General features: G+C 48.4%; 7 protein-coding genes across 7 annotated transcripts; 4 read left to right on the forward strand and 3 right to left on the reverse strand.

Annotated features, from left to right (window-relative positions):
• Positions 1 to 57: 57 nt before the first annotated feature.
• On the forward strand, positions 58 to 1,547 carry I303_103146 (uncharacterized protein; the record flags this gene model as incomplete). The annotated part of the gene is made up of 3 exons (XM_018406491.1): positions 58 to 376; positions 693 to 805; positions 900 to 1,547. 3 exons carry the CDS (start codon positions 58 to 60, stop codon positions 1,545 to 1,547), a joined length of 1,080 nt encoding a protein of 359 aa, XP_018264985.1.
• A 699-nt stretch (positions 1,548 to 2,246) lies between these two features.
• I303_103147 (uncharacterized protein) lies at positions 2,247 to 6,851 on the forward strand (the record flags this gene model as incomplete). Its single annotated transcript, XM_065968706.1, has 10 exons — positions 2,247 to 2,304; positions 2,385 to 2,446; positions 2,563 to 3,150; positions 3,231 to 3,716; positions 3,779 to 3,903; positions 3,976 to 5,471; positions 5,538 to 5,812; positions 5,904 to 6,035; positions 6,122 to 6,430; positions 6,537 to 6,851. 10 exons carry the CDS (start codon positions 2,247 to 2,249, stop codon positions 6,849 to 6,851), a joined length of 3,846 nt encoding a protein of 1,281 aa, XP_065824778.1.
• A 487-nt stretch (positions 6,852 to 7,338) lies between these two features.
• I303_103148 (uncharacterized protein) lies at positions 7,339 to 8,125 on the reverse strand (the record flags this gene model as incomplete). Its single annotated transcript, XM_018406493.2, has 2 exons — positions 7,339 to 7,668; positions 7,724 to 8,125. 2 exons carry the CDS (start codon positions 8,123 to 8,125, stop codon positions 7,339 to 7,341), a joined length of 732 nt encoding a protein of 243 aa, XP_018264987.2.
• A 933-nt stretch (positions 8,126 to 9,058) lies between these two features.
• On the reverse strand, positions 9,059 to 12,779 carry I303_103149 (uncharacterized protein; the record flags this gene model as incomplete). Its single annotated transcript, XM_018406494.1, has 3 exons — positions 9,059 to 12,007; positions 12,105 to 12,458; positions 12,558 to 12,779. 3 exons carry the CDS (start codon positions 12,777 to 12,779, stop codon positions 9,059 to 9,061), a joined length of 3,525 nt encoding a protein of 1,174 aa, XP_018264988.1.
• Positions 12,780 to 13,236: 457 nt separating this feature from the next.
• I303_103150 (uncharacterized protein) lies at positions 13,237 to 14,154 on the forward strand (the record flags this gene model as incomplete). Its single annotated transcript, XM_018406495.1, has 7 exons — positions 13,237 to 13,344; positions 13,394 to 13,477; positions 13,541 to 13,566; positions 13,625 to 13,671; positions 13,734 to 13,818; positions 13,903 to 14,018; positions 14,087 to 14,154. 7 exons carry the CDS (start codon positions 13,237 to 13,239, stop codon positions 14,152 to 14,154), a joined length of 534 nt encoding a protein of 177 aa, XP_018264989.1.
• Positions 14,155 to 14,357: 203 nt separating this feature from the next.
• On the reverse strand, positions 14,358 to 15,297 carry I303_103151 (uncharacterized protein; the record flags this gene model as incomplete). Its single annotated transcript, XM_018406496.1, has 3 exons — positions 14,358 to 14,514; positions 14,675 to 14,802; positions 15,106 to 15,297. 3 exons carry the CDS (start codon positions 15,295 to 15,297, stop codon positions 14,358 to 14,360), a joined length of 477 nt encoding a protein of 158 aa, XP_018264990.1.
• Positions 15,298 to 16,129: 832 nt separating this feature from the next.
• Positions 16,130 to 17,732, forward strand: I303_103152 (uncharacterized protein; the record flags this gene model as incomplete). The annotated part of the gene is made up of 2 exons (XM_018406497.1): positions 16,130 to 16,833; positions 17,021 to 17,732. 2 exons carry the CDS (start codon positions 16,130 to 16,132, stop codon positions 17,730 to 17,732), a joined length of 1,416 nt encoding a protein of 471 aa, XP_018264991.1.
• Positions 17,733 to 17,848: the final 116 nt, after the last annotated feature.

Raw genomic sequence — 17,848 nt, forward strand, 5'->3', positions numbered from 1 at the left:
CTATCCTATTCCCTCCACCTCACAAAAGTTGGAAGTCGAGAAGAAGAAGCGAGCGAAATGTCAGATAGAGGTAGATCCCGAACCCCAAAATCATTGACCCCTTCCCCTCGACGTGAGCGCGGTGCTGCTCGTTCTTTGTCTCGTTCTCGTTCTCGCTCGATATCCAGGTCTAGGTCCAGATCGTATACAAGGAGTAGATCACCTCGAAAACCTCCTCAATCTCAATCTCAACAAAATGGATCCAACTCCAAAGATACAGGACTCAAGGTGATAGTCGTCTCAGGGCTGAGTAAGAACGTGATGAAAGGGCATTTGGAGGAAATTTTCGGAGAGTATGGGAGGATTACGGGCATTGATTTGCCTGTTTTCAAAGTTTGTGAGTCTTCTCATCATCTCACGTTGGCTTTGGCTTCGTAATCAGCATCTGGAAGCCTCGGTTGGGTCGGGGTTCGGTTTGGATCTTTTGCATATTCAGCGCTCGCGTATCATATCTTCTGTGCGCTCGGCCGGAAGGGAACTCAGACTGAAGTGCGAATGAACGAGGAACGTCAAAAGGAAGGAGGATTGCTCGATCCTCATGTCGAAGCAAAATACAGATATTCCTTCTCTATTGTCGTCCCGGAACATGCTCGTATCGGGCAATATTTCTACCCTTATCGTGTTGTGCTGACGGCATCTTTCCTGCATCGCAGCTGGACTGAACCGCGGGAAAGCAGCTATCGAATTTTCTCAATCCGCTGACGCATCTTTAGCTGTTAAGAATATGAACGGGGGACAACTCGATGGCTCTTTTTTATCTGTTCAAGTGAGTCATCGCGATCCGTCTATTGTTCCACGCTTCAAAAGCCGCCTTTTATTTAAGGTTATGTGCGCTGATACTGACTCTCAATACAATCTAGATATCTGAACACCCTTTGCCTGCGCCAAAAGCACCTTCTCCACCCGCTCGACGTCAGCGCCAACGCTCTCTTTCTCGATCCCGATCCCGATCACCGCCCAGACGAAGACGTTCACCTTCATACTCCAGAAGCCGAAGTAGATCTCCTCGACGAAGGGGAAGTTACAGACGAAGATCATACTCCCGATCACCCCCTCCACGGGGATATAGGGGAGCAGGCGGAGGTGGAAGGGACTCGTATGTCCCCAGAGGAGGAAGTAGCTATAACCCGTCAAGAGGAGGGTATGGCGGACACGGAGGGGGAGGAAGAGGACCCGGCGGACCACCTCCGCCGATTCAGAGAAGAGATAGGAGTCCGTTGATAGTCAGACGACCGGGGGATAGGGGGGCACCCAGAAGACCTTCACCTGAATATGGTAGAGGTGCGAGAAGTATCTCAAGATCCAGATCGAGATCGAGATCAAGGAGTTTCTCAAGTAGAAGTAGAAGTAGAAGTTTCTCAAGCAGATCTAGATCTAGGTCTAGATCACCGGTGAGGAGGAAGAAATATACCCCCAGTCCGAGTCGAAGTAGAAGTATGAGTATTGATTCGAGAAGTCGAAGTAGATCAAGGAGCCGAAGTAGGAGAAGTGTTAGTCCGAGAAAGTAGGAATGGAACGTGCGCAGTCCAAATCGAGAAAAGGCGAGTATCAATAGAACTGAAAGACGTCATTTGGGAAAAGGATACCGATGCAGCAAAAGTAGTAGGCAGTAGAGAAGAAAAAGTTGAATGGGTTGTAGTACCTTCACCAAAAGATCGATTACCGAATCCCCAAATGTGCTATAGATTTAAATGGTACGAGTAGGGGTACTCCATAAATTGGGTAAAATGTACGAGCACGAAGTGTTCACCCACATGCATATATGCCCTGTCTACTCTCGGTCTTGGTCCTGGTCTTTCCTGGCCTTGCTCTTCTGTGCCTTTGTCCGGTATCAACAGTTCGGTGAAATAATTCATGCTGCGCTGGGTGTTTCCTGAATGTCTGTCTGGTGGAGGAAGACCAAAGCGTCGAGTGACTTTAACCGGGAAAACAAATAGTCAATAGTCGTGTTCGTTCAGTTCATTCAACGTTGATGATATTCATGTGCCCGCATTTCACTTTGTCCAACACCCAGCTATTCAGAATCAATAGAGAGGAACAGGTCCGCTGATTCTGTCAAGTCCTCTGAACGATCACTCGTCAGAGAATATCGACTGATCGATCAACGCGTACGGATCACAAATAACAATTCAATCGATTCCAAAACAACAAGTGATTCCAACCCACTGCCGGAACGATACTTCCCTTATTGGAGCACAGGATATACGATGTCTTCACTCAGCGAGGAGGACGTAGAGGCGAGAATTGTGAAGCTCAAGTCAGCAGGTATGTAAGGTTTTATCGATCCTGCAAGAGTGAGGCTCACCCGCTGGTTGATCAATCATGAACGTTATTGTACTTCGCAGAACCGGATAAGAAGGTGGACATCATTCAGGCGTTCGGTCTAGCTATTGAGGAGGTGTCAGAGGTGAGCAGACCCTCTCCGTTCTCAGCTTCCAGTCCAGATGCTTCTGTGCAATAATTCCATCGCGAATGGTGCGAGCGCCCAGCATGTCAGCGCTGATCTGAAGTCCTCCCTCTTAGCTACCCGAATCAACGATTGACCCACTCACCCTACTGCTCCCTCCCCTCATACGTTCTTCTCACCCTCTTCTTCAGACCTCAACACTCTCTTCATTCCTACCATTCTACATCCCGCTCATACCGACCTCGCCAACATCGCATCTCCGTTTGGCGCTGTTGCAAATCTTACCTGCGCTATTAGAGAAGTTGAATGATCCCAAAGAACGGATACACACCGCTTCAAACAATGTCATCTGCCTCTTAGGTAAGATATCCTACATCGCTGATCCGCCACCAGCAGCATCGTCATCGTCATTTGCTCAACCGCAATTGACTTCCTCCGGAGGAAGCAAGGGCAGTCTCGGTCTGGGTCAAAGCTCCTGGGGGGGATCTAAGGGTAAAGAAAAGGAAACTCTCGCTCAGACTTTCGATAGGAACCTGAAAGATACGCTCTATTCGAAATCGTGGAGATCTAAAGTGGAATCGCTCAAGATATTGGCTCGCCTCAAGAATGAGCTAGGCCCGAAGTTCAGTTTGAAAGGATGGTTAGGCGTCTTGGTCGATTTGCTCGAGGACAGTGATGGCAATGTAAGAGAACAGGCGAAAGAGGTGAGTGTCGCGACTCCCCTCGGCTTAACGTTACAGCCCAAGGATGAGTGCCTGCTGATCATACCCATATACTCGTGCAGACCGTTGTTGCTCTCCTGTCACCGAGCTCGACACCCGCTGCGGCGAGATCAGAACTGAAGAAGCTCCTCTTAGCTAGGAATGTGAGAAAGACGATATCGAACGACATCATAGCTAGGGTACTTGGTGGCGGAGGAGAATCCGGTCGCTCAACTCCATCTATCGTCCCAACTTCGATAACAGCCGAACACCCGACACAAGAAGCCAACATCAATGGCAGGTCAGGCGCGGCGACTCCTGCTATATCAGGTGATGGAAGTTCCGACGATATCGAGATCGTCTATATGGCTTCGCCGCACGACGTCCACAACGAGATGGCAGCCATGTTACCTCATTTCGAAGGCAAAGAGACGGAGCATAATTGGTTGCCTAGAGAAAAGTCTGTGATCAGGATAAGAGGGATGTTGAAAGGTGGTGTATGGGCGAAATTCAGCGAAGCTTTCATACAGGGTCTGAAGAGTGGTATACTGGAAGGTGTATCCCGAACCGTGAGTTTTCTTATTTATTTTGCTCTTTATGATTCAGGCTGATATGGAACTCGGGCCAACAGATTGTCAGTCTTCGAACGACAGTAGCGCAGCAGTCCTGCTATCTTATGAAGGAGCTCGCTGAGACCCTGGGTCCGAGTTTCGATCAATTTGTAGAGCACCTTCTACCGATCCTCGCAAAGATGTCGTGAGTCAATTATATTCTAGTCACCATTGGTCCATTTGCGCTAATCCAGTTTATCTGTTTGTCCTGGCTTAGGGGATATACCAAGAAGATCATCGCTGAACGTTCCCAAGCGTGTATGACGGCCATCATAATCCATACGCATGTCCACCCTCGACTTTTGATCAATCACGTGGCTGCCGGAGTAGCAGACAAGAATGTGCAGACTCGGCATTTCTCCACTGGACATCTGAAGACTTTCCTCGATATCCACGGAGCGAAATCGAAGAATGTTATCGAGACTACACCGGGATCGCTGGATCAGCTAGAAGGCGCTGTCAAAAAATCTCTGGCGGACGTGAACCCCGCTGTCAGGGATCTGGCTAGACAAGCATTTTGGGCTTATCATTCTGTGTGGAAACAGCGCGCGGAAGTCATGCTCAACGCTTTGGACGGTATGGCGAGAAAACAGTTGGAAAAGGCGAAACCCCACAACTCAGATGGCATCGTGGCCACCGCCGCACCAACGAAAGCTCCTCCAGCTGCGAAGAGGGCAACATCGAGCATGTCTGCCATGTTGGCTGAAAAGCGAAAAGCGAAAGCTGCTGAACTTGCAGCTGGAAAGATGGCTCAAGAATCACCTAGGATCGTGTCAGGCCCAACGCCGGCTTCTCCGAGCTTGGCGCAACAGGGAAGTTATTTCCCCCGATCAAATTCATCAGCATCACTCTCGCACTTAGCGAAAGCTGGTCGATCAACTACACCCGAATCTTCAGCACATACCGTACCTCTACCTGCATCGCCAGGTCCCGACCAGTCCAATCCCACTGCTTCGCCTACGACGACGAAGAAAGCTCCTGCGGGGTCGCCCAAAGACCTCTTGTCGAGGTCGGGTAACCTGGGGAGAAGTCCACCTTCAAGAGGATCACCTAGCCGAGACTCGCCTCTTCGACAATCATCTATTAACCCGTTCTCCTCGTCCGGACTCAGATCGCCGGGATCGAGCACATCGAGCAGTGCAGTGAACAATATACGCACGCCACAGTCTGTCCGCAAGGGAATCCCACCTTTCGATGGGTTAGGCCTCTCCTCGGCCACTGCCACCGGCGCAGAATCGATGTCGATTTCCAGGGGAGCTGAAGCTGAGGATCTCGATGCGGACGATGCGGATTGGTCAGCTGTAGGAACTCCCACCAGGACTTTACCAGCTGGGAATGGAGTAGTGGACGATGCCAGGAGAGCCCAGGCTGCGCAAGCTGAATCTGCCGCTAGGCAATTGATGGAGTATGTAGAGGATGAAGAGGAAGCCATACCCTCCACTACTACTACGGCTCATCCGCATGCGCATGCCGAAAACAATACTCCAGTGACTCCCGCAAGGCCGACGAATGGTACTGGTCGAGATGCCTCGAGCGGAGGTGGACGTCTAAATGGTACCGGTCTATCGAGCGCATTCAAGACCCCGCTGAACAGAGGAAGCCAGCGGCAAATATGGGAAGATTCTCCGAGGCCGGAAGCGGTCACCCCCTTGATGATTGAGCGGCTGAAAGAAAGGAGACATGAACGTAGTTGGTGGGTCCGAAGACAAGAATGTGAGTATGATCCTGATCCGCGTGCCATAAAGATCATGTCTGATACTGTGTTGCGTTTGTATTCAGTGTTGGACAAGGCATCTCCGTTTAGATCTACGACTCCTGCACCTTCTTCGGCCATTTCGGAAGATCTCGATGCTCTGACAAGCGGTCAACCATCTTTGAGAAATTTGCAAAAGATAGCGCTTTTCTCGACGTCTCACCCTGTGAACGCGTCTACGAACGAGGAGGAAGAGGTTGAATTTGAAGAAGATCATAAGCGAGATCTGAAGGTTTGGGAAGATGATAGGGTGTTCGAAAAGATCTTAGCAGGCTTGTTAACCTTTTTGAAACCTGATCAGGTGGGTTCGCAGTATACTCACACATCTCTGGTGTTAACGATTGTGTATCTTTTGATTGTATGACTGATTGGCTAATCCGTGATATCATCAGGAGAAAGAAATACTTGAACAAGGTCTTGTGGTCCTCTGGGAGATGGTGCAACATCAATGGATGTTATTTGATGGTCATGAACAAGAGCTGCTCGAGACGTTGTTCACGCTTAGAGAGAGTCAAGATCCGACTGTACGTACTTCTTCCGTCCGTTCTATAATTGACATTGATTTACATGACTGCGGAATGTTGATATCGTTGTTCTTCATTAATCGCAGATACTGGAATCTACGAATGCCCTAATATCCCTCCTCACTCAAATTTCGGACCCGATGTACTTCTTGACTCTACTGAAATTCGCTCTGGACACCTTCCTTACCAATCATCCTCGGACTCAAGATTCGACAGACGACAAGTTATCTCAATTGTCCTTATCGTCCGACTCGGACTCAAACACCAAGAGTTCGGAAAGAATACGTAATTCAGGTTGGTTATTCGGTTTGACGGCTTTAGGCATGTGTATACTTCGATTACCCTCTGCTGTTGTTGAGGTGGAAGGAGCGAAATTGAGCGGAGTGATCATGGACGTGAGTTGGTCGACTTCTTCTGGTCTCTGTCCGCATCTTTCACGCTTGTGATCCATGACCAGGGGTTGATTGCTGATATCTTTCGGATGGTATCATTCGAACACAGGCAATCTCATCACCATCTTCCATTATCCGTCAAGCTGCTCAAAGTCTCATTCTTTCGATCCAAGCTGTGACTCAAAATTCCAGTAAGACCTTATCGTTCGTACCGGAACTCAGTAAGGGTCAAAAGGATCTGTCGATCTATTACATGTCCCAAAATGGCGTCCTGGAAAAGGGTCCTTTTCTCAATAACGGTGCTGGAAATGGTGATTCGCAGGCAGGAGAACAAGACGACGAGGGTGAAGTTGAGATTCAAAGAAAGGGGAAGATAATGAAAGAGATGGAAGGATTAATGGGGAGAGGTATATCGAGGGAATGAGAAAAAGGAAGAAACCATGAAAGCGATCATTGGTCTTTGATACATTACAGATTAGAGGCTAGTTAGCTATCTCAGACGTATATCATATGAGATCCAATTCCCTGTACCGTGTCTTGATTTCAACCGACCCGTCTTAAAATGGGTTCATGTATATAGGATACTTCCTTGACCGTCAAGTCATCATCTTGCAGCTTTGAGCTGACTACTCTACAGATGCCATTCGACCCATCATCAGATAAATATACCAGGAGCCGCACCCAGATTGGCGCGGTCACCCTCAGTAACACGAATCGCGAGGTCGTGCACAATCCGGTACGCGGTCTGGCGTGTCTGGTCAAGCATGCATCCGATCATATGATTAGCCGCCTCCTCGCCGGCGGGACTCGATTCGCCAGGGACTAAGCTTCAGTTTCAGTACAGTAAGTGAAGATGAAAAGATGCCTTGTTCCCAAAGCCCCTTCCAGATCGGTGGGTGCAACGTCACAAGCTACTGTCTACCATACTTGCCCTTTCCCAAGGTGTCGTATTTCTCCGTGGACACTCCCATGTCCGTCCCTTGACCATAAATCTCCAACCACCCCTTGATCGTCACGTCGTCACTCTCAATGTTCTTAACATGCTGATACATATACTTGTCGTCCTCATCATCCATTTTGGCCACGTCATACTTCAATTTGTCATAGCGATGCCACAACTCCAATTTCTGACTTGGGGCTTTCCAGGAATGAGTTTGGGGTTGTCTGACGATCGAGCTGCCTGCAACGCTCCTCGTCTTGTTGCAACCCTTGCAAGCCCTTGAGAATGACGAAGTTGTGGTCTGACTATTGAGAGTCGCAAGTATATGGGATCGATATCAGTAATCGGACACGGACTGGAACTTGCAGCTGTATCTCATGTTCCTCTTGTTTGGTGTTGGTGTTGGTGTTGGTGTTGGTGTTGGTGTTGGTGTTGGTGTTGGTGTTGGTGTTGGTGTTGGTGTTGGTGTTGGTGTTGGTGTTGGTGTTGGTGTTGGTGTTGGTGTATGAACCTCTTTGCGTTACGGTCACGGTGGCCACTGTGTAAAGATTCTTCGACACATTGGCGGTTCGGCTGACCGAATTGTGGCGTGTGACACTTTCGGCCGCTTCTCTATCAGCAGCTAGATTTGACCAATCCACGCCATGCTGGTCCCAGTCATCCAGAGTCAGCACGTAGTGATAGTTTTCACTGCCATCGTGACTCTGATGTTGATCTCTTGTATCAGGCTGAGTGCTACCCATCAAGCGCTTGAACATGATGTCTCGATCCAAATTTCTTGCCCTGCCAAGTCCAATAGGTATCAATCGACAATCCTGTTTGCGTGTAAGCGTGTATATATATCGATCGGCTCAATATGACTTATGTCAGTGATGGTGTGCTGTATATCGCTGATCTGTGGGAGGACTACGCAAGACAGGGCAAGAGGAATAAGCGATAATCACCACTCTTAAGTATGATACCCTCGGCTTGATCTGCTGAGCGATACAAACTCAGCAAGTCATTCGAGCAATGTAGAGCGTCGCGATGGACAAAAGGTGGCCAATGACGCGTGACGCCTCCTATGTTGATCGACTGAGCAACTCAAACGAGTGTTGCGAGATATCATCGAGAACAAAGGCTCGCTGAAGGCAGACGCATGACGCATGACACATGACGCCTCGTACATTATTTGGCTTCTCGAGCGAGAGAAGAGTGCTCCTCTGAGTCTTTGGCTCAAAGGAGATATAAGTCTGGACCTTTCAACAACTCGATAAAGTCATACTGAGTACTGAACGCAGTGCCTCGAACGTACCGAGGCTCCTTATGATGCGCGCATCCAGTAGTCAGGAGAGAAGAATAAATGGTGCAGTGCAAGTGTTAAGGGCAAGGCTGTTGGAGCACGAATAGGGCGCGCGAGAAAGCAAAGCTAGCATAGCCACTTGTTAGATGATTTTGGTATGCTCTTGAATGTACATGTACCATACATGGGACTGAATGCATTTGACTGGATGGGTAGTATCGATCATTATTACCCAGTGCACTATATTTACAAAACTACTATAGGTATTATACATACTTCATGTACAACTTGGATTCCATATGCTGGGTGGTCGGTGCAGAGGCGTGGTTCTATATACATGTATATTATGTCAACAAATGACTATCGAATGGATATCGAATTTTCGGTTTCCCTTTCGATCGATGAGCATTCACACTGTCGAAGGTGTTCTAACCTTTTTGTTCGGTTTAGCCGTATTCGAAGAATCTGCTCCTCCATAGCCATCGCCTTCCTCTGCGGTACTGATCTTCCTCTTCTTCGCACTAGGCCCATCTGCTTTCTTCGCTTTTGCGCTGACCTTCTTCGTCTTTGTGCTTTTCCCATTCCCTGGAACCACCTGATCCTGCTCATCCCCCTCTAGATCATCTATCTCATCCGCAAATCCAAATTCACTTCCTAATCCTATCGTCCTAATATCAACCCCTATCATCTCATTGAAATCCATATCCAATTCACCACCACCATCACTTTCACCTCCCTCTCCCGCCAATCCAGCGGGTTTACTCTTTTTCAATAATCCGCCTATACCCTCAACATCTTTCCTCGTTCCTGAAGAATATAATAACGATCGCTTGAGCCTCGATATATCCCTCCTATAATTCGGTGATCCTACACCTTGCGAAGGTGTAGGCGAAGAAGGTTGGTTTTCATCGTCATCAAGCAATTCTGGATCAACGTCCATCTCGTCCTCGTCATCCATTTCTTCCGCATCCAATTCTCTAAGAGGTGTATCGCGCGGTACCGACACCGATGCTGAAGTTGCCCTACGCTTTTTCTTAGCGAAGAGATCGGCCTCCCCATACCCTTTCATCTCCTCCTCGTATGCCGCTTTCCTGATGTTGTATTCCTTCTTCGTGCACAGGTAAGAATCCATACTCTCTCCCAGTTCTTCATGGCAAAGACACTTGATTTCTTGATCTAGTTGAGCATCGTCGATCGCCTGTCCAACAGCAACGAAAGGATCTACAGTGTTGAAATGCCGAAGCAGTATTTTGGTGTGTATAAGTGAATGAGGAATATGTTGTACGGGAATCTCTTTCGGTTTGATACCTGCTCGGAGGAGGCATTCTAGTGGACTCCACCTATGAGAGTTGGATTGAACCCATGGTCCTAAGTCGATCTTATGCGGATCTCCCGATATACCTATACTCCGCAAGTATTGTTGATTCTGGTTGATCACTTTGGGCATCGTACCGTTGTTGACCTGAGCTCTAATCCACTTCCACATGTAATCTTCGCATAGAGAGGGGACTAGAATTCCTTCTCGTTCTAAATTCGGTAGTCTGAATTGGACGTATTCCTCCCTTTCTCTCACGAGCAAGCCAACATGTGAGTCCTCCCTCCCGTTCGATTCTTTCAATTGTGTCGAAGAGCTCGACGAGGCTGCTGGAGATGGTGTTCGGGCTTGAGGGAATGATCGGGATTGCACAGACACATTGGGAGCATTGTTAGATCTCGGTGCTGGCGAGCGGACGGGCGAAGCCTGCGCACTGGCCGTAGGCGTGTTGAGTAGACCATTGACCGTCAATCTGCCATGAGGATGTCGAATGACACTTTCGGTCTCAGAAGCAGAGCCTATACCTGACGAAGACTCGATGGACGATTGTCGAGACATGAGAACAGGTGAGTTGGATAGGTCAGATGATGAGTCCAAAACAGGCTTGAGAGTACTTCGAGGTAGAGTCTGGGTTGCAGTGGGGGCCGCAGCGTTTGAATCACGATTGAATCCATTAGGACCGATGGTAAATGCAAAGGGATGGGAAGCATTGATTGCAGATCGGGCATTCGCATCGATTTGAGCCAGGGTACTAGGTATGTAAGTATTTTGTTTCTTTTGGAGTTGGTGTGCTGAGTCGATGACGGTGACGTTCCCCTCTTCGTCACTGGTATATCCATCTTCTTCGTCAGACGACAGTTCAGGTTCTTGTATCAATCTTTCGATAGATTTCTCTGGCGGCGGAGGGACGAAACGGTCATAATGCTTCAGTTCAAAGGAGTTTTGAGTAATCGCGGGAACTGGTAAATTGGCCTGGTAGTGCTGCAACGCTTCGCCGGGAATCCACGATTTTACTGGCGGAGGCCGTGGTCTAACCCGCTTGAGGGGTTCAAAGGCCAGTATAGCCTTTCGAGCATTCTCAGCATTGATCTTGAATTTGTCGGAGAAGCGGGGTTTGTATCGAGTGGATTCCTGTGATGGCGGGAGTGGCGTGCTGCTAGATGAGGGACTGGGGGACAAAGAAGGTGAAACCCATGATGTAGGTCGTTGTAGCACTTGGGACTTCGTGAGCTGGGCTCGCGGATCTTGTCGGTAATGATGGACCTGAGCAGAGACTATGTACATTTTCCGAGATAACCAGGTTTCATCTTCCAGAGACATGACATCTAGTCGTTGTGACAGTCTTGCCTTCAGTATTCGGCGCCAATGTTTGACTATTATGGGAGCGGCAGCTACAGCCAATTCGATATCAGGTATAGCTCGCCTACCGTCACCTCTGTATCCGCTGACTCCGTCACCCAAACCACCTTTTGCCGGTAAATCCATAATCGGGAAAGGTAAACCAGCGTCGGTGATGGATGTCGACCAAGCGATCAGCAGATTTCGCAGATCCCTAAATCGTTCAGCGGCGACCGTGTGACCTCTGCCATACACATGCGCTAATTCTTGTTGTAAGGCGGAGTGTTGGTACAATACTGACTTCGAAGAGCTTTGCACAGCCCATTGAACTAGAGCAATCGCTACTTGTGGACTCGAGCTTGCTCCCCATAGTCTGACACATTCTTGAATCTGATAAAGTTGATATGCGTGAGGTAAAACTTGCGCCCACTGGGTATCTTCTAGACCGGCGAAATCAGATTCGTACCAATCTCTCTCGCCTTTACTGACTTTGGGCAGGGTGTGAAGATGTTTGGTCCGTTCCGCGTGCGGAAGCTCGACCAAGAATTGGAGTCGTCTCATTATTGCTAAGCAGTGCAATAAAACGATCTCCACCGGTGTGAGCACGAAATCCACCCATCTCGAATACCGGTTGAACAGATGTCGAAGGTAGCTTCCGCTATCCAGGTGACCAAACGAATCGCTCGCGAAATTGTTTGCTCGATGCTGCCGATGCCAATATCAGCACAATGTATCGTAGCCAGGTTTCGAGTGTTAGCGGATAATGAGAAGCGTGGGCCAGAACAGTAGATCTGAGACTTACGAAGATATCATGCAGGTCCGGGTACTCAACAGACTCGTCTCCTTTGGTATATCCAGGTACGTTTCGCTTGTTCCTAAGTGTTACACCGGCACTAGCGAGCCTGTTTTGCAGTACTATCAAAGCACTTTCTTCGGCAGCGAGCTTGATCGAAATGGCGACTAGATATTTCGTTCTTCGGGACTCGGCTCTTTGTAGAAGGTGAATTCTGTTTGGCTTGTGCTTCTTTTCGGCTTCTCGCATGCGCTCGAACCACTGCTTGGCGCCGTGTTTTAGATCAGGGCTCGCACGTCCAAGGATAGAAGTGTGTGGTGAGTTTATACCGAGGTAGAGGTTGAACATTGTCTCGGTCTCTTCCTGCGTAGTTAGGCGTATCAGCAGGCAGTTCGAGCCATCGAAGATAGCATTGTGTGAGAGCAGGATGATGTCGACAACACGGGTTAGAGGTAGACTTACCTGGAACTTCCTCCGTAGCCGGTCCTGTTGTTCTTTCATCTGTAACCTTGCATTCTCATCCATCACACTCCCCGCATCCTTGGCATAATCCTTCAGCTGGCTCCGAGCAGTGAGTGCATTATCCACTACCCCGCAGAATGGACACGCCCATTCTCCATTTTCAGTTTGTTCCAACTCGTATGATGCCGACTCGATCTTGAGGCATCTTGCACAAGCTGGCATTTTGTTGGCCACTTCCCTCGGAGGTTGAGGCTGACTGATGGGCCTTGGCAATTGATCTATATCGGCGGAATATAGATCCGCACCGGTCGTCTTAGAATCGATCTTTCCGAGATGAGGGTGTGATCCACGCTAATTGAGCTCTTTCCTGCTCGGAAGGAGGACTTGAGCTTTCGAGAACAGATTTCAGGTCATAATGAGTGTAGATGGTGCGATTGACCTTGTAGATATCCGGGAGTGGAGAGTCAAGTAAGGGAAGATAAAAGCCAACAGATAGAGATATTTTCAGAAGTCAAGAAGGAAATATGTTTTGATTGAGTAGACTTACGTATGTACGGTGGCAAAAAGCGGATGCTGTCAGGATTTGATCCCGTTTGTTGTTGTTATTACGTCAAGTTTAAGGACGCTCGGACCCACCGTCCGCTGATATGAGGAGGAGAAGAATGCGACCAATTCAAGGATGATCATCATCACCGCCTCGTCTATCAGACTATCAACGAAGCCATTTCCGGGGATGTACAGACTACTTGCGAGCAAAGGCATCTTCGCAGCCAGACCATTGACAAGAGTAAGCTGGTGATGCTCCGTTGCTTTCCGTCGAGCTCACCCGCACACAGACATTCAGCTCTTCCCGCGCTTCCCTGGATGTGTCAAAGGTCATCTTAGTAGGCCGACTGGGTGCTGATCCAGTCCTACGATCTGTGAGTCAGCTTCCCTGTTCTGTGATTTCTCCGGACGACCAGCTGATGCTAAGTTTGATCTAGACTTCGAGTGGGAAACCGTATTATACGTTAGCAGCCGTCGCCGTCTCCGTCACAAGGTAAACCTATCAGCTAACGTGAAGGCAGATATACGGTAGCTACCAATGTTGGATCCCCAGTAGAAGAGAATGGAAGTACGTATCCGCTAAGAGTATCTCGTCGATATAAGTCAACAAGCTGATTCCACTCCCGATAGAACTGCAACCGCCTCCTACATCATGGCACACCGTTTTCTCATTTAACGAATTCCAACATCCAGCCTTACAGAAGTTGGGCAAAGGGTACGTCATGTTCAGCTTCTCCGACCGCTACAAACCGCAATGCTGTCCGTGGTCATAAGCTGAGGAAATTGACCCATGCATCAGGTCGACTGTATACGTAGAAGCCGAGCTGGAAATGAGGCCTCACGAGTCTGCCGCTTCGAGTATTGGCGCAAAGGATGGGAATGGGTATAAACATGACCGAGCATTCCTGAAGCACCGTCAGTCTAAGCTCTCTTTTGCCATCGACGAGTGGGGCTGACTTGTCCTTGTATCAATGGCCGCACAGAGAAACTGAATGTGATCAATAGGGTCAGGCCAGAGAGTGAGCAGGATAACACCAGTGCTGACGATTGAGTGAGAAGAAGAAATGGAATGAAACGAACGCAAAGTAGGCTTGACGGAACGATGATAACGATACATAATGATACTATGCAATGACTACGAATGTTGATACTTGATACAACCTATGATACATACTCTTCGATTGAAGATGTTCTGAACTCAGCCCTTCACCTCACTTCACTTAAGCTGTCATTCCGATAGAGCGATGCCATGTTCTATGATCCGTGATTCGGAGCATCTGCTACGCTCGTCTCTCCATTCTGACTCGACGAATCACGTCCGTTCGCGTTCTGATTCGTCACTGATCTCGTGCTCGATGAGAGCTGTTCTATTAGAGGCATATGACGTTGTTCGAAAGCCTCCAATATCCGTCTATTCCAATGATCAGGATTAGCCAGGTTTACAGGTTTACAGGTTTACAGTTGGCAGTATTGCCTGGGAGGACCATGATCCGCGAGCCTAAAATGAAAGACGCAGTTACGAAGTATACCGGATGATTGGTGATTGTGTGGAAATGAAAGCCTGTACTCACATCCTCTTATCAGCTTCTTCATCCAGCCTCACACTCAGTCGTCTGATCTCATCTATCGATAATTGTCCACCTGGCAATTCCATAGAAGCGACTTTCATACCCCCCAGCGTCGTAGCTAATTCTTTGGCCTAAATAAACGAAGCAAGAATACAATATGATTAGCTCTTTCGATTATTCTCTGTCTGGCCTTGTTATTCTATTCTGACCTAGTTAAGGCAAGTGCGGCGGGTGGAGTGGTATAGATTTATACCTTGATGTGAGCCAAGACAAAAAGGACTTGAGAAAGGAATCGTGGTTTAGAGGAGGCATGAAGTGCTGAAATATTAAGACCGTACTTCCGTAATTATCTAAATGACCAGGCGTTGAGTTTATCCCGTGGGACTATATTTGGCTCTTCCCAATTACGATGATCAGATCAGACGAAGACTCACTTTGAGAGCTACACTTTCCCCCGCTTGGGCTCTGTTCCCTCCTTCGGAAGTAGCTTGTCCATGTATGATGCCCAGCAGATCATCTACGAGGGGCAAGATGGACTGGAATGTACCCGGTTGTATTGTCGGGGTGTTTGCTATGGGCGTTGATGTTGAGGTCGAGGCGGAAGGGAGGGTCAGTTGTTGGACCATTCTGGGCTGATCGATTTTGCACCTTGTATTCTCGCCTAATCAATCCTTGACTGATGCAGCAGTATCCGTCACAGAGTCTTCGAGGCTCCGAGGCCGATGGTGATTCTTCTACGTACGGCTCAGCAGCTTGCAGCTGAGCATAAGAATAGAAAGAATGAAGAATGAAGCACGAACAAGGAAGGAATCAACCTCCAACCTCCACAGACAATCGAGCAAAACAGGAACAGTAAGAAACGTGGTTCCTCCATGGCGAAATCCCTTTTAATTAGGAAATACCTCCGATCGGATCTGAACTGGGGTTTTGAGGGGATCTGACACTTTAGAAATACACAACAACAACGACAACAACAAGATATCCTGATACTCGAGATTCGAGCATGACAACCATCATACTGATAACTTGGAGATAAGCTAATACTCAGGATATCTTCTGTGTGTGTCACCTAGACTAGGACCATCACCGAGGTGCTCAATCGCAATGAGAATTTTCGAAAGGAAGGGGGAATGGGGTTCCTCTGGTTGCTTGGATTCGAGATTACTTATTGTCTAGCTTGAAGCTCACCTTACAATGCAGCATATAAGAGAACGCTCCCCACTTACTTTACTTACTTGATGCTGACCTCAATCTGTCGATAGGCTGATCTTCGACTGCTTTGAGTTTTGAGTTTTGCGTCTTCTTCTTCTTCTTCTTCGCTGACATCGACCAATCATTTGGACGTATCGGACGTTCTTCCTTTTCGCTGCTATCCAGATCTCTTTTCTTACAGATTGGTTCACGGGCAGAGCCTGGTTCTCAATTTTCATCTCGACCATATCATCTCATTTATCGAGCATGGTAGCTCCTCCATCCATTGAAATGGCAGAGGACCGTGAACAACAAACCAAACCCAGCTTCTTGGAGAAGGTGCTGCGTCTCTACCCAATGCAGAATAATTATCATCTCCCCAAGCTCACTGCTACTTCCTCTCCTTCTTCGTCATCTGAAACCAGATCTCACAGCCCCTCATCTGGCATGAGCCCCAACCACCCTACCACAACGAACGAGCGGGACCAGGCTCGAATGCAAGAGCAAGAGCAACGGCCACGACCACGACCACGGCAATTAGAGATCTCTCCCGTTGATCTTCGGACTCTCGAAGCGTTTTTAGGTCCCCTAGGTCGGCCTGGTGAACACCGACCTCAACTTCAATCTCAACCTCGACCTCAACGTGATCCCCTTCCATCCAATCCCTCACCTCGGGTTGAAACAGCAAGGCCCGAATCACAAGTACGAAGCTCTTCTATGAGTGACACTGACACCGACACCGACACCGACACCGAATCTGGCTTACCCAAATTCACTCCACCCACCTTCAAATCAGCCTTCCACTCCAATCAACCACTCTTCGGCATTCTGTTAAGCGAGATCGTCTTATTAATCGGCGTAATCGTAGGATGGGTCATCTTCGTCGATCAGATGAGCAAGAAGAAGAAAAATGGGCAAGACGATGGGGTGGATACGCTTCTGATGACTGGTAATGGGTGTTTCATCTTATTGTGAGTGGGTTCGTAGCATGTCATGTCGATATGGGTCGGAGCGTGCTGTGTGGTATGATCTATCGCATTCGACTTCACTCTCCACAATCCTCCATCTGCTCGAAAATCTTTCAAATCAGATTGACTACATAATTGGATTGCAACGACTTATGAGCCCATGGGTTGATCACTAATTTCATGGATACAGACTCCTGACTACCCTAATTTTCTTGATTCGCCAATCCCTCAAGGTATTCACCTTATTCCGACCCCCTCGGACGCCATCCAACACCGAACAAGGCAATCAAAATCAGAATCATAATCATTTGGGTATTGCAGGGGTGTTGGGCCACGGGGACACAAACCAAATCGCACCATGGTTGTTACCCCCCCTGCCCACTTACGTCCAGACAGTAGGCAGAGAGAGATTGACGGGCCATGTGGAGGATCGGTATATATTGGAAAATGGGGAATTGCCGAAATATGGGGATGAGAGGGGTAGTAAGTTGCTTTTGAGGAGTTTGAGTCGGAGCAGCGTTGGGAGTGCTAGAAGTGGACGTGGAAATGGAAACGGACGTGGACATGGACATGGTCAAGTAGAGGGACAAGGACGAATCGAATGTGCTCCTGAAGGAAATGCCGATCAGACTGTCTCGCAGGCACAGGTGCAGGTACAGGCGGAGAGGAGGATGATAGGTAGAATAAATGGCTTGGAGTTAGAGGTAGAGGTTGAGAATGACGACCGGATTATGACCGAGGACATCTCGCGTTTTATGGTTGAGACGCAGCCCCGGTTTGATGCGGATCAGCAAAGACAAGAAGAGGACGAGGCGGACAGTCAAGCTAGAGCCCTGGATCGGCAATCACGACAGGAAGATACTCCTTTAAACGAAAAGTCATATTGTAGAAAACTACTCTGATGTATGAGTAACTTCCGTCTAACACTTTCTTTGTAGGGTTTGGACTGTACTATAGTGCACAATACCTGCTGAGCAGATTGAATCATCGCTTCGTATTGGCATTGGTAGATCGACAG

This window comes from Kwoniella dejecticola, chromosome 3 (assembly GCF_000512565.2).
Source record: "Kwoniella dejecticola CBS 10117 chromosome 3, complete sequence".
NCBI classification, from domain to species: Eukaryota; Fungi; Basidiomycota; class Tremellomycetes; order Tremellales; family Cryptococcaceae; genus Kwoniella; species Kwoniella dejecticola.